This window comes from Petromyzon marinus, chromosome 31 (assembly GCF_048934315.1).
Source record: "Petromyzon marinus isolate PM22_M1 ecotype Great Lakes invasive population chromosome 31, UKy_Petmar_22M1.pri1.0, whole genome shotgun sequence".
NCBI classification, from domain to species: domain Eukaryota; kingdom Metazoa; phylum Chordata; class Hyperoartia; order Petromyzontiformes; family Petromyzontidae; genus Petromyzon; species Petromyzon marinus.
This window is the reverse complement of record NC_133697.1, coordinates 4,286,733-4,301,652: the sequence shown is the minus strand read 5'-3', so window position 1 is coordinate 4,301,652 and position 14,920 is coordinate 4,286,733. Positions and strand designations below refer to the sequence as shown.

The window sequence follows — 14,920 nt, the reverse complement described above, 5'->3', positions numbered from 1 at the left end:
GTAACGTGTGCGATATCTTATACAGAACATAGACCGCAGGCAGTCATCCACATGGGGCTACGCGGATGGTTCCTCAAGGCCCCGGGGCTGGAAGGCTTCCTTGCTGAACACCACGAGGGAAACCGGTCCCAGCATCAATTCGTGACGAAAACAGTCCCGGGACCCGATGTTGAGTCCTGGGGGAAAGTTGCCACCCCCAACCCCCCCTGGACGGCCGTGCAGTCACCCCCCCCCACCTCCTCCAGGGGCAGCCACACGGTAGTGACAAATACCGAAATGACAGGCTCACGCGCAGGGCTCTGTTTTTATTAAAAAATAAACCCAATATCCCGCCACGCAAGATTTCACCGCAAGCGACCGTAATTCGTAAAACTTCCACCGTACATGTATAGCCGACCGTAAAAAGAGAGAGAAATAAATATCACCATGCGTCCGTACAGCGAACGGTCCCATCCGCCCCGCACCCACACATAAAAATCACCCGGCACATCAAAACCAGTACTTCGCTCGCCACACTTCAACCCGCACTGACCAGCGTGAAGTACCGTCAAATACCGCCCCCCCGCCCATGATCCGTGTGGCGTTGGAAGGTGTTTATCTAGCAGCGGACTGACAAAACTGCTGTACGTGTACAGCAGGCAGCCAGAAAGTTGCCCAGCTCCCAAATGCCCCACCTTAAATGAGACTCCGAAATGCTAGTTTCAAACGACAACAATGACCGAACGCGCATTTTCCAAAGTCGCCAAAATCCCTGCGAGTGGCTCAGGGCGCACCCGGCCACCGCTCTCCCGGCGTCCGTTCACGGCCGCCACAAAGCCCGGCACTGCCGGTGTCCCCCCAAGGCAGTGCGATCGTCCTGCGGCGTTCGCAGCGTCGTCCAGCGGAAGCTTCTCGCTCGGGACGGTCGGGAGCGGACGGGCGGGAAGAGCTCGCTAGGCGGCGGCGGCAACGTCAACAACGCCAACGTTGCTCCCCGTCTTGAATATGACCACCGGCTCAGCCGCGTCATTTATCCAAGGATAATGGGTTTCTCGAAGCGATTGCACCGGCGACTCCTTCGACAGAGATGATGTCAACAAACGGGGGGAGGGGGGGGCGGCGAGGGGGAACAGCCGGAGGCCAAGACGGCGCCGACATCCCCGCACGGGTCGCGACGCGTTCCCAAGCGGCCACCGCCGCAGCGCTCGGCGCTCGGCGGTGGGACATGGAAAACCCAACTCTTGAGAAAGGTACGAGCACCCAATCGTTTTTTTTTTACACTCACGGAGATTCATCTGTTTTGGAATCCATGAGCTTTATGTCACGTATTATCAAGGCACTACCGTGGGTCTTGGGGAGCCATGAGTCGTGGAAAGTCAACGTGTGCCAGGTTTACTTCACAAACATTATTTGCTGCTGCTGATATAGCCACGTATCATGTGGTCAACACTTACGGCCGAATTATCATCCCAATCCCTTCGTTCGAATTAGTTTCTTTTTTCCCCTTTGGCATTACACACAGACCTTGCCGTCGTGCTTGCCCATGAATTCCCAACTGGTGAAACCAACAACACAGGGTGTAGTTGTAAACGGAGGTTTTGGTCACCAGCCCAATCGTCAACACCGCAGTCGAGATATTACACCCTAATGTCCGTAATGAATAAACCATATTGTGCAGCATCTCCGTGACAAATAAAAGAATCAGAATATAAATCTCGCAACCCTGCTGTAGATTCACCTTGTTATTTACAGACTATAAAAGGATCATACATTGATTGGGAAGGGCTATAGGTGCTCACCCGTTCGGGATGCCAACATCCTCCCTGGGCTCGGTGGCAATGGCTGGCTGGTAGGAGTTGGGTGGTAGGATTTGGGTGTTAGGGGTTGAGTTATTGGGCTTTGGTAAGGGCTCTGTGGGCAGGGCGGGAAGATTTGGCTGGTAGCGGTTGGGTGAGAGAACTGGGTGTCTGGGGCTGGGTGGTAGGGGTTGAGTGTTGGACTTGGTAACCGATGGGCGGTAATGGCTGGGTGGCAGGGGTTAAGTGGTAGGGCCGACTGACGAGAGGGTCAGCGGACGTCAGCATTGCCATTCCGTCCCGTGCCGTGTACTCGGAGGGGGGAAGGCGTCACGCCAGAAAGCGGCACTGCATGTAGCTCTCCGGCGACGTTTTGTAGTCAAACTTCTCGTAGAAGGCCACGTTCTTGGGGAGACACTCCAGCGTGATCTTGTAGCAGCCCAGGCTCTTGCTCAGCAGCTTCAAGGTGACCAGCAGCCTGCGAGGAGACGGCACAAGACGGGCGATGCCCGGTGGTCAGCCCCGCGAGGGCACCGCTGTTTAGCAACGACACCGCTAATGACCCCCCCCCCCCCCCACTGTGGCGAATCCACCAATGTCAATGATCAGGGGTGCAATCCGAATCGAGAATCAGTGATGTTTTAATTTTACCTTGACTGTCCGTTTTTTTTCTCTCATTTTTGTTTGTCTCGCTTGGTACAGTATTATTAATCAAATCAGTGAATGATGAGAACAGCCCATCACAACAGAAATAAAGTGCAGGCTGGAAACTTACAGTCCTGTTACCAATGGCGGAGCCAGGATTTTCAGGTAGGGGGGGGCAACCCCTCCAGCAATGGAAAATGATAGAGGCGTTGTTAGTAAGTAAGGACTTGTCCCTTGCTTTTTATTCAACGCGTGTGCGGCGATGGCGCAGCCATCGATCGAGGGTCGAATTCGAACCGTGTGTGCCTTCAGGGAAGTCGTGTACTGTATACGCAACTGCGCACAATTCTGTGAGTCACTTATAAATGCTCTTCCATTACTTATTGCCAATTATGGACTCAGACTATTGTCCCACCATCTCATAGAGTCCCTGGCACAAAATAATATGCTACACAGTGGCAGTCGCAAAATGCCAATTTATTACTAATAAACCCCAATGATCCGATCCAAATTAGGGATTTCGATCGGATCATTGGGGGGCGGGGGCACGTGCCACCCCACCTCCCTCACTGGCTCCGCCAGTGCCTGTTACTCCACATTTGACAGCGCACAACGTGCGTACATCGTCACGAAGTATCACACGGGCACCGCGTACACGCGGGTCAGAGAACACAATATCACTTCGTCACTAAGGAGAGTGAGGTGGGATTTTTTTCAGGGCACATCACATAGAAGAGGGATGGTGGCTGATAGAGGAGACTGTCGGTGAACACCACCACCGAAAAGAGGGCGACCCACCGCCAACGAGACGGTGCAATAATATTAGCTAACGCAGGAGCGAGACGGAACGCGGCAGCGTGGGAACACAGAGTGATGTCGACGTCACGGGGAGAGATCTTCATTCAGAAATGGAGAGTTCTGTTTTATTTGTTCAACCAGTTGAGAACTCAAAGGAGACCAGAATGAATCTCGTTTCTAAGAGTGACCTGGGGCATCAGGCTGCCAGTAGTGGGGGCGGCGGTTGGTGCCGTCCGAGTGTCGAATCCCTATTTAGGGAATGTGTGGTTTAGTTTTCGAATTCCGCAAATTTGGACCCCGACGCCGCCGGCACACAAGGGCCGCCTCTTGCGAATGACGTCACGGGATCTTTAGTGTCCACAGTGAAGCAGACGGCGTCGACGATGATTACGACCGTGGTAATAACCAGGGCGGCCACCGAATTCAAACCAGGCACCTCTGCAACAAGTGCCGAATACACTACCACTAGGCCATGACCTGGGATGATAATGATGATGATGATCAGACAAGGAACAGTGTAACAGTTACTTCCGTTGTTAAATGAAGAGAGAGACTGCGGTAGTGTGGTGCGAAGTGTCGTATATCGATCGGGAGGGGAACTCACAGTTTGCCCAGCTGTTTTCCTCGACACTCATCAGTCACGACCACATCCTCCATCCGCCCTCTCTGTCAGTGACAAAGACAAAGATCCTCCCGTATAGCCTTAACAGACTGTTGTGGCAAGTGCTGTTAGCAAGCACCTATGAAAGCCGGAACGGCACACGAGGGGGTGGGTTGCCAGCACCACGCCCGACCGCCTTTGTCTCCCCAGTGATGATGTTTACACAACGCACTAGGTACTCGTTTGAGGCTGAGTCGACCTAGGGGATGGCTGCAGACCAGTTCAGATAATCGTCACTGGTGTTGGCCATGAGCAGGAATTGAGATCGGGTCGCCGGGTTCGTAGCGCAGCGAGCTAACCCGCTACACCATCATTCCCCACACACTACCGCTCCTCACCCTCTCTGCCAGTGACACCCCCCCCCCCACACACACACACACGTCCAAGACACACAAGGCAAGGGTAACTTACTCTTTGAATCACGGTACATTTGCCGACACTCAGGGATTTATTTCTCACCGAATATATTTTCCGGCTTTCTGGTGGATTGGAGTAGGTGGAGCAGGTGGCACGTAATTAGTGAACCGTGTACCGGATGTGGTGTGCTCGGTGGGAGGACACAGCCCCTGCTGAGATGAATTATACCAGTCCCTGCGCAGCCAACACTGTACATCGAACTTAAGACGGTGGGGCAGGGCGGTGCAGTGGGAACACTTGTGCCTCACAGCCAGAAGGGTCTGGGTTCCATTCCTGACATTCTGTGCGGGGTTTGTACGTTCTCCCCTCCTGTTCTGCATGGGTTTCCTCCCGCAGTTAAACAAACCCACTACAACAATCAGGGGCGGAGTCACAGGGGGGGCTGGGGGGGGCTCAGCCCCCCCTGAAATTTTGGGAAAGTCGGTAATCGGGATAACCGGATATCCGGCTGCTGCCACCTTGTGCTGCCCTGCTGGCTGCTTGAGCGGCAGCCTTTCGAACTTATCGAACTCATTAGCCACAGCAGCGTCTCCGACCTATTAATAAACTCGGCGTTCAAATCCAATAAAATGTGTTTCATACATTTGTGACGCCCATTGGAAAACATAAACACTGGATATCTCAGAATATTGAAGTCAGCCCCCCCCCAAAGTCAAAATCCTGGCTCCGCCCCTGACAACAATGTACTGGCATTGGCCAAACATCCCACTGCTGAGACGTTACCTGCAAATGACTCAACTGGAATTTCGCGCAGCAACATCGTCAAGAAACATAAACCATCACGCCAACCCCGGTCACCCTTGCAACGGCTTTTGGCTAGCCATTGAACAAAGATGGCCAGCGCATCACGTGCTTTCAGAAGCGCTTCCGCGGCCGTCTGCAACACTCTCTTCCTTTTGATATTAGATTTCTTTAGAGCTGCTTTTTGCGTTTAGTTTGTTGGCTATGTACGTTGGACAAAAAAAAAAAGTTCAACATACAAAGCTGCAAAAACTTGGCAGGACCTTCCTGAAAAAGATCCTCGAGACTCAGTGGGGCATTACAGAAATCCCCCGGTTTACGTCTGGGATGCATTCGTGAAATGTGCGATGACGGATATCGAAACGATGTAAAATCAAAGCGATTTACAAGGTAGCAAGTAGGCGGAGGCGAAAGGCCGAGAGGCGACGGATAACGAGAAAGGACGGACGATGCTGTCGGCGACGTGTGGGTTGAGGCGACGGAAATCAGGTAGCGGTGGCGTTAATAAGTGACGACATATTTTCGAAACGACGTAAAAGTGGGGGAGAGACGTAAATCGGGGTATTGCTGTAGTAATGAGTGGCTGCGATCCTGAAGCAGTCGTGTTGGACCTGACACACGTCTCATAACAGCGGACTTGTAGTGCCCTCTGCTGGTGAATGCATCTCATAGCTCAGTGTGCTCGTGCGTATGTTCAACTTCTTTCTCACGCACCATACGTAGCCAACCGTGCTAATCGGAGGTGAGGGGGAAGGACAATAAACATGGACAGTGTTCAACAGACACCTGCCTGCTAGCATATACAACCCCGACCAATTTTCGCTCAACGGGAACTCGCTCATACTTCCTCTGCTGCCCCCAAAGTTCATACAAAAGATATTCTATTTTACCAGGTAAAGCCCGCTGAGCTATTAACTTTTTTTTAAAGGCAACCTGGCCACACATGAGAGCTCAACGAAGCGGCTCATCATGTGTAAATGTATAACTTAATAATCTAAACGCACGTTTATAAATGTGGAAGAAAAAAACAGAGGACCCGAAGAAAAATCCACGCGACCACGGAGAGAACACGCAAACTCCAAATATACAGGGGTCAGGGGTCGGGATCGAACCGACGACGTCCTGCATACCGGGCGAGGGAGATAACATCCCTTCACCCAGCATTCCGTGCTGGTGACTCCCTCCCCAGTTCAAGTCGAGCCTCAAGGCCTCCCTCTCCACCTCTGCCCACGGCCACCTCAATCTCTCAACAAAACTTATCCCCCGCTGTGTACAGCATCTTGAAATATGCGGTTGCACATGGACGGTTGCAATATGAATCCAAATCGTATTTTTGTATTCAAGTATTATATACAGAGATGAGGGTGCTGCGGTGGTGAGATCAAGCCCACAAGGTCATGGGGGCTTGATCCCAACCCCGACGCCTGTTTAAATGGAGTTTGCATGTTCTCCCTGCGGTCGCATAAATTTTTCTCCGGACCCTCCAGTTTTCCCCTTCCGCGTTTAGAAACGCGTTGCGTATTTGGCTGCAATACATTTTCACGTGATAAGCCACTTCACTGGACTGTTTGTGTGTGGCCAGGTCGCTTCGAACACAAAAAAAGCTCAGCGGGCCTTACCTGGTAAAATAAAAAGTTCTTAATAGTTTTAAACTCTGCACAAAGATGTCCCCTGCGTGTGACGAGACTGTAGATCGTGGAAACACGAGCACGTGCGCTTCCGACGGAGAGCTGTCGTGATTCAGGGTCGCCCCCATTTGAATCAAGACTCGACCGCATTTTATTTTCATATATATTGTGAGTAACGTAGCGGCCAACTGCTGACTGCAAGGGTCATGCAGACAAAACCATTACACAAAACAAGGGTGAATCAAATCACGTAGATTCGATGCGTATATCACAAGCTTATGAACCTCTAGATTTTAACAAGCGCCATCATCACGATTGTTATCAACGGTGAGCCGAGCGTACCGTGCCGCAGCAGTGGATGAACTTCTGTTCCACCATCAGGGTTCCCGTGGCCACTATCGTGCCCCGCTTGGTGTCCTCCACCACCACGATGAAGTAGCCCCCCGCCTTCTTCAAGCTTTCAAACCGCGCTGCGAAGAGGAACAGCGTTGGCCGGGGGGTGGAGGAGGGGGGGGGCGGCAACACCGCAGTGAGAATCCGAGTTGCAAAGGTCAAGTTCATCGTGTACGCCCATAGCAACCATTCATATTTTACAGCTTAGTTTAAAGAGCGTATAGCGTCGGCGTTCGTGCAAATAACATCTCGCAATCGCCAAGGAACCACAGGCAAGCTGGAATGCATCGGCCACGTGGTGAGGAGCCGGTGTTACCAACAATTGCCCAAGCACCGCGGTCCTATATTTATTATGATGTTTTCAGCCGAATGCTGATTTGTTTATAGGATTCGGCTCCATAAGTCACGTTCAGTGTTAGTTTTGTTTGCAATCTCATGCCAATGCTCGAGCTGACTGAATAAAAAAAAAACAGAGCAAAATAGAACATTCCAAGTTATCCTTCTAACACGTAGGCTTTCGCGACCAATATTATTCATAATAAAGGTTTTTGGGTTAGATCGCGTTATTTATAAATGTGTTGTAACCCTCCACCACCCGACACGGCATGTACTCAAACTGTAAATGTTGTGGATTCACTCTTCAACACACCGGTGGGCTAAAGTAGTGAATTATTTGTCTTTTGTCAACGTGACACTTTTTTTTGCTGATTGGTCGTGTCGGGTGGTGGAGGGTTACGACACATTTATAAATAACGCGATCTAACCCAAAAACCTTTATTATGAATCAAGTTATCCTCGTTGGTGCGAGTGCACGGTGCAGCCGCGGGGCGGGAGGGGGCTGGTTTGAGAAGTTCTGTTGTGTGGTGAAGATGTCCCACGAGAGGGGAAATGGTGAGGAGGGATAAGGGTGTGGACCATGTTCATTGCTACGAGTTTTCACGTCATTTTACAGTCACATTGCGTAGGCGAGACATGATGACGTCTGCACTTTGGGTGATATAAATCATATGTTGCTGCTGTTTTTGAAGAGTTGAGTTGCGTGCAATTTGATAAAGACAACAGCTTCGTTGCTCTCTGCTCCGCTTGCCTAACTACAGCCACAAACAATAAAGAACAGAGTATGTAGGCTGAGATGAAATACCAATGAACTGCTCTTCCGTCACCTCTCCGACGTGCGTCAGCTGTGACAGAACCTTCATAAAGCCTGGGGCACATAACAACAAAACAAACACACGGTGAAGGAATGGCTGGAAGGTTATCCACTTTCTCCAACACTGGCCACATTCTGCCGTATTCTCTAACACAGCAGTGTAGATGTCGAGTGTTGCAGGCGGTTCAACGACACACCAGGGTCCAGAGGCCAGAGGGGCCCACACAGGGAGGTAACATTTCATCCCTTGCACCAGGGCTCACGCAGCACCACACAGGCTGCAGGCCTGCACCCAGCACCCCCTCAGTATTTGGCCGCTATAATCCCCCACGCGATGAGCCACTTCGTGGAGTTATCATTCGCGTCCAAGTCGCATTTGAAAAAGAGATACACAGCTCAGTGGGCCTTCCCCGGTAAAATAAAACGAAAAAAAATGTTGAACAAATAATTTGTTAAGTACCTTTATTGAAGTCGGCCGTGCACAAAGGCCTCATCACGAGGCCCTCCCCGGGGGAGGCCGGCGAGATCGTGGGGTTGAACTCCACGTCGTTGTGGCTCCAGTCCAACGAGGTCAGCAGCGCCGGGTCGAACAGCGGCGTCTCCGTCGTGCGCATCCTGCCCGGCTTCCCGCGGCGACGTGTGGCTGCTGCACGATGGGCGACGGCGCGTGCCACCTGGGCCAGACGGCCACCGATATGACCCAAGGGTTCATGCCAGCCAAGTCAGTGACCCGGAAAATTGTCTCTGCAACCGGGCCACCACATCCGGTATACATCTTCGGTGTGACATGTGGCTTCTAGTCGAGTGCCATCAACTCCAGTCTACCAGCGGCCCGCAGCGCTATGAGCGAGATGTATTAAGCCCAGGCAATGTTCCTCTTTGTGCGGCTGATGTTGATGTAGAGCAACAGCCATACTTCAACACTGAGGTAGTCGAGCCACATAATTGCATCAGAAGCCCTGGCAGTAACGCACCACGGCAACGCGGAATCACAGCGTGGCTACAACCTGTGAAGAGACTACGGCTCGTTATCAAGGAGTGGAAACGTCGACAATGAAAAACATCAGGGGAGCGCTCTCAACCGGAGTGCGCGTTGGTTTGTTGGCTGCCTTAACGCGTCTATATGATCAGAGCATGTTTGTTTGCATGCTCACCACAAGTACCGTGTGTGGTTAATGAGAACTTGATTCCTTGCAATGGTTTTCTATTTGGTGTTTCAACACCTCAGCATCTGTTTAATTCCCAGAAAGGGTAAACACCTATTCTTATTTTTCATACTTGCTGGAATATCTTCGCATCCTCACGACAGACGCGAGGGAAAACGAGCGTAAAACACTGCAGAATTGTGTTTCCCTTTCAGTTTTTGGAAAGTGCATCTGCTTTACGTTTTTGTTTTACCGATAGTTAAAGATTTCGTTTAACTTAGCGCGCGGTCGTAGAGATTCATGACAATTTATATTTAATTTCCTAAGTTGCGCAAGTCCCTTTGTACTCCCACATTTCCCTGTAACCCAAGTCTCCCAAAAGTGTGAGACGCGCAATCTCAAGTGAACTCTGACCTGCTTGCAATGAAGGAACAGCCGTAAATGGACTCATGACATCGAGGAATGGAGTGGCCTCAAAACAGAAGAATGATTCAGCAGGGGCAGAGGGCATAAAATGATGACAATCCATGGCCAGCGAAGTCTCTGTCCAACCATGCTCATTAAAGTCATCATCCGGTTCGTGCGCTGAGGGTTAATGTGTCATCCTTGTCGTGCCACACCTTGTGAGGCCCCACCCAGCTCACTCACCAAACTCAGCCCACCAATTTCAGCTCACCAATCTCTGCCTCACAAAGTCCAGCTCACCAATTTTATCCCACCAGTCGCGGGCTCACCAATCACGGCTCACCAATCGCAGCTCACCAAATTCAGCTCACCAATCTCGGCTCGCTAATCGCAGCTCACCAAATTCGGCTCACCAATCGCAGCTCACCAAATTCAGCTCACCAATCTCGGCTCACCAATCGCAGCTCACCTATCTCAGCCTTAACAATTCCAGCTCACCAAATTTCAGCTCACCGATCGCAACTCACCAAATTCAGCTCACCAATCTCGGCCCACCAATCGCAGCTCGCTCACTCACTCACCACTCTCTCTCTCTGCTCGACAGAGTCAAGGGTGCTGCTGTGTTTAAGCCACAGCGGTGGGGGGGGGGGGGTAACCTGGAACGTCGGGCGTGTTTTATGACGGCACCGTGAACTCAACAATGAAGCCACTGTGCTTGCAAGCCACGGGGACCCGAGGGACGCGTCAGCACTTGCGTCACTCCGGAGCATAAAAGAAAATCAATGCGCTGGTGCCACTTTGTGACCCTGGACAAATATTTGTGCACCAAACTGCCACCGCCGATGCCCGCTTGCTGCATTTCAGCCCTCGGCAGACAGCAGAGCCCCAGCAGTTTACCTGTATTCTTATATTCTTATACAGGTAAAGTGATTTAAAGCTTTCGTGACTGCAATGATTCATCTTCTTTGGTTCTTTCGGTAAAGTCACGTAGAATGAGAATAAAATAATAAATTGATAAAATAAAATAACACAATAATATTCTCACGATGTTTCGGCCACAACACAAGCGGCTCTTTCACTCCAGCGCTGTCCTACCAGACAGTCTCGCCCCTTCACCTGATGAAGGCCGCTTGTGTTGTGGCCGAAACGTCGTGAGAATATTATTGTGTTATTTTATTTTATCAATTTATTATTTTATTCTCATTCTACGTGACTTTACCGAAAGAACCAAAGAAGAGGTAAAGTGATGTCACCGATTGGGGGGGGGAGGGAAGAGTCCGTGGAATCAAGACACAAGCACACGGATAGTTGTTACTTTGATGGCTGCGCTCTGTGGAAATGTGGAGACTCTGTCGCGAGTAAACCTGACAGAGAAGAGAAAAAAAGTCCTGCGGCAGGCGACACTGAGCCCTGAAGAGACAGTAGCCCTGTTTAGACATTGCTGTGGACATTCGTCTTGGCGGACAAGACACGAAACATGACACACATGGACATGAGGTCAGGCACCGACGCCGACGGACAACGAGACATCACCCCTTGACGGACAGGGCACGAGCCCCGAGTGACACAGCGAGAGAGAACTCTGTTCCAAACAGCACACAGAGCCGGACATTCGGTGAGACGCGAACTCTGAGAGACGTGAAGAGACCACTGACCCTGACAAGACACGGAGGAGAGTCATTAGCCCTAAGAGTTGGACAGACGGCAAGATAAACACCAAACTGATGGGACACCAACCCTAACAGTTGGACAGACAGCAGGATAAACACCAAACTGATGGGACACCAGCCCTAACAGTTGGACAGACAGCAGGATAAACACCAAACTGATGGGACACCAACCCTAACAGTTGGACAGACAGCAGGATAAACACCAAACTGATGGGACACCAGCCCTAAGAGTTGGACAGACAGCAGGATAAACACCAAACTGATGGGACACCAACCCTAACAGTTGGACAGACAGCAGGATAAACACCAAACTGATGGGACACCAACCCTAAGAGTTGGACAGACAGCAGGATAAACACCAAACTGATGGGACACCAACCCTAACAGTTGAACAGACAGCAGGATAAACACCAAACTGATGAGACACCAGCCCTAACAGTTGGACAGACAGCAGGATAAACACCAAACTGATGGGACACCAACCCTAACAGTTGGACAGACAGCAGGATAAACACCAAACTGATGGGACACCAGCCCTAACAGTTGGACAGACAGCAGGATAAACACCAAACTGATGGGACACCAGCCCTAACAGTTGGACAGACAGCAAGATAAATACCAAACTGATGGAACACCAACCCTAACAGTTGGACATACAGCAGGATAAGCACCAAACTGATGGGACACCAGCCCTAACAGTTGGACAGACAGCAGGATAAACACCAAACTGATGGGACACCAGCCCTAACAGTTGGACAGACAGCAAGATAAATACCAAACTGATGGAACACCAACCCTAACAGTTGGACATACAGCAGGATAAACACCAAACTGATGGGACACCAGCCCTAAGAGTTGGACAGACAGCAGGATAAACACTGAACTGATGGGACACCAACACTAACAGTTGGATAGACAGCAAGATAAACACCAAACTGATGGGACACCAACCCTAACAGTTGGACAGACAGCAGGATAAACACCAAACTGATGGGACACCAGCCCTAAGAGTTGGACAGACAGCAGGATAAACACTGAACTGATGGGACACCAACACTAACAGTTGGACAGACAGCAAGATAAACACCAAACTGATGGGACACCAACCCTAACAGTTGGACAGACAGCAAGATAAACACCAAACTGATGGGACACCAGCCCTAACAGTTGGACAGACAGCAGGATAAACACCAAACTGATGGGACACCAGCCCTAACAGTTGGACATACAGCAGGATAAACACCAAACTGATAGGACACCAGCCCTAACAGTTGGACAGACAGCAGGATAAACACCAAACTGATGGGACACCAGCCCTAAGAGTTCGACAGACAGCCAGATAAACACCAAACTGATGAGACACCAACTCTAACAGTTGGACAGACAGCAGGATAAACACCAAACTGATGGGACACCAACCCTAACAGTTGAACAGACAGCAGGATAAACACCAAACTGATGGGACACCAACCCTAACAGTTGGACACACAGCAGGATAAACACCAAACTGATGGGACACCAACCCTAACAGTTGGATAGACAGCAGGATAAACACCAAACTGATAGGACACCAGCCCTAACAGTTGGACACACATCAGGATAAACACCAAACTGATGGGACACCAACCCTAACAGTTGGACAGACAGCAGGATAAACACCAAACTGATGGGACACCAACCCTGAATGACAGGAGGACAGATACTGCCTGAGACCCCAGAGAGACAGAGACATAACTCTTACCTGGGCCTCTGTCTCCGCGTGTCTCACTCCGTCTCTGCGTGTCTCCTCACTCTGCCTCCGCGTGTCTCACTGTGTCTGTGTCTCAATCTCGCTGTGTCTCTGTCTCACTGTGACTTTGTCTCTGTCTTACTGTGTCTCACTGTTTCACTGTGACTGTGTCTCTGTCTCACTGTGTCTCTGTCTCACTGTGTTACTGCGTCTCACTGTCTCACTGTGACTGTGTCTCTGTCTCACTGTGTGTCACTGTGTCTCACTGTCTCACTGTGTGTCACTGTGCCTCTGTCTCACTGTGTGTCACTGTGTCTCTGTCTCACTGTGTGTCACTGTCTCACTGTGACTGTGTCACCGTCTCACTGTGTCTCACTGTGTCACTGTGTCTTTGTGTCACTGTGTCTCACTGTGACTGTGTCTCACTGTGTGTCACTGTGTCTCACTGTCTCACTGTGACTGTGTCTCTGTCTCACTGTGACTGTGTCTCTGTCTCACTGTGTGTCACTGTGTCTCTGTCCCACTGTGTCACTGTGTCTCTGTCTCACTGTGTGTCACTGTGTCTCACTGTCTCACTGTGACTGTGTCTCTGTCTCACTGTGTCTTACTGTGTCTCTGTCTCACTGTGTCTCACTGTGTGTCACTGTCTCACTGTCTCACTGTGTGTCACTGTGTCTCACTGTCTCACTGTCACTGTGTCTCTGTCCCACTGTGTGTCACTGTGTCTCACTGTCTCACTGTGTCACTGTGTCTCTGTCTCACTGTGTCTCTGTCTCACTGTGTCTCACTGTGTGTCACTGTGTCTCACTGTGTGTCACTGTGTCTCACTGTCTCACTTTGTTTTTGTCCCACTGTGTGTCACTGTGTCTCACTGTGTGTCACTGTGTCTCACTGTCTCACTGTGACTGTGTCTCACTGTGTCTCACTGTCTCACTGTGTCTCACTGTGTGTCACTGTCTCACTGTCTCACTGTGTCTCTGTCTCCGCGTGCCTCTGTGTGTCACTGTGTCTCACTGTCTCACTGTGTCTCACTGTCACTGTGTCTCACTGTGTCTCACTGTCTCACTGTCACTGTGTCTCTGTCTCACTGTGTGTCACTGTGTCTCACTGTCTCACTGTGACTGTGTCTCACTGTCTCACTGTGACTGTGTCTCACTGTCTCACTGTGACTGTGTCTCTGTCTCACTGTGTCTCACTGTCTCACTGTGTCTCTGTCTCACTGTGTCTCACTGTCTCACTGTGTCTCACTGTCTCACTGTCTCACTGTGACTGTGTCTCACTGTCTCACTGTCTCACTGTGTCTCTGTCTCACTGTGTCTCTGTCTCACTGTGTCTCACTGTGTCTCTGTGTCTCACTGTCTCACTGTGTCTCACTGTCTCTGTCTCCGCGTGTCTCTGCTGGTGCCACGCTCCACGCCTCCATTTCCGTCCACGTCGCGCGGGAGCCGCCCTCGTGACGCGGCCCCCTCAAGCGGCTAACCAATCACAGCCCGGCCCCCTCAAGCGGCCAACCAATCACAGCCGGCCCCCAACACCCCCCCTCCCAGCCCCCCCCCCTCCTCCCGCGCCCCTCGGATGGAGTTGCCACCTGTCCCGTTACAGTCGGTAATTCTGTTGAGTTATAATATTTTATTGGTAGGAACCTCCTGGTTACACCAGCCCACAGGGGATTATTGTGTCAGTCCGTCCGTCGTGCATCCAAAAATGGGAGGGAGGGGCTGGGTGGGGGGGAGCTGGGTGGGGAGGGTGGGGCTGGTGGGGGG

The 14,920-nt window shown here is 51.1% G+C and overlaps 1 protein-coding gene across 3 annotated transcripts; it reads right to left on the bottom strand.

Annotated features, from left to right (window-relative positions):
- Window positions 1-285: 285 nt before the first annotated feature.
- GNPNAT1 (glucosamine-phosphate N-acetyltransferase 1) lies at window positions 286-14,627 on the bottom strand. 3 transcript variants are annotated; one of them, XM_032963710.2, is made up of 6 exons: window positions 13,170-14,627; window positions 8,669-8,882; window positions 8,200-8,262; window positions 7,008-7,135; window positions 3,823-3,884; window positions 286-2,253 (listed from the first exon to the last, which is right to left on the bottom strand). In XM_032963710.2, exons 2-6 carry the CDS (start codon window positions 8,820-8,822, stop codon window positions 2,106-2,108), a joined length of 555 nt encoding a protein of 184 aa, XP_032819601.1. In that variant the 5' UTR covers window positions 8,823-8,882; window positions 13,170-14,627; the 3' UTR covers window positions 286-2,105. The 3 variants fall into 3 exon arrangements, with proteins under 3 accessions (XP_032819601.1, XP_075927139.1, XP_032819600.1); XM_076071024.1 differs by having other exon boundaries at window positions 8,669-8,854; XM_032963709.2 differs by lacking the exons at window positions 8,669-8,882; window positions 13,170-14,627 and having other exon boundaries at window positions 8,200-8,629.
- Window positions 14,628-14,920: the final 293 nt, after the last annotated feature.

What these genes read in the sequence shown, in the direction of transcription:
- GNPNAT1 (XM_032963709.2), bottom strand. Translation starts at nt 8,452, where the DNA reads ATGAAATGTTACCTCCCTGTGTGGGCCCCTCTGGCCTCTGGACCCTGG. An exon ending in GACGGAAGAGCAGTTCATTG is followed by an intron (nt 7,136 to 8,199) that starts GTATTTCATCTC and finishes TCCTCTTCGCAG; the next exon opens with CGCGGTTTGAAAGCTTGAAG. An exon ending in TCATCCACTGCTGCGGCACG is followed by an intron (nt 3,885 to 7,007) that starts GTACGCTCGGCT and finishes TGTCACTGACAG; the next exon opens with AGAGGGCGGATGGAGGATGT.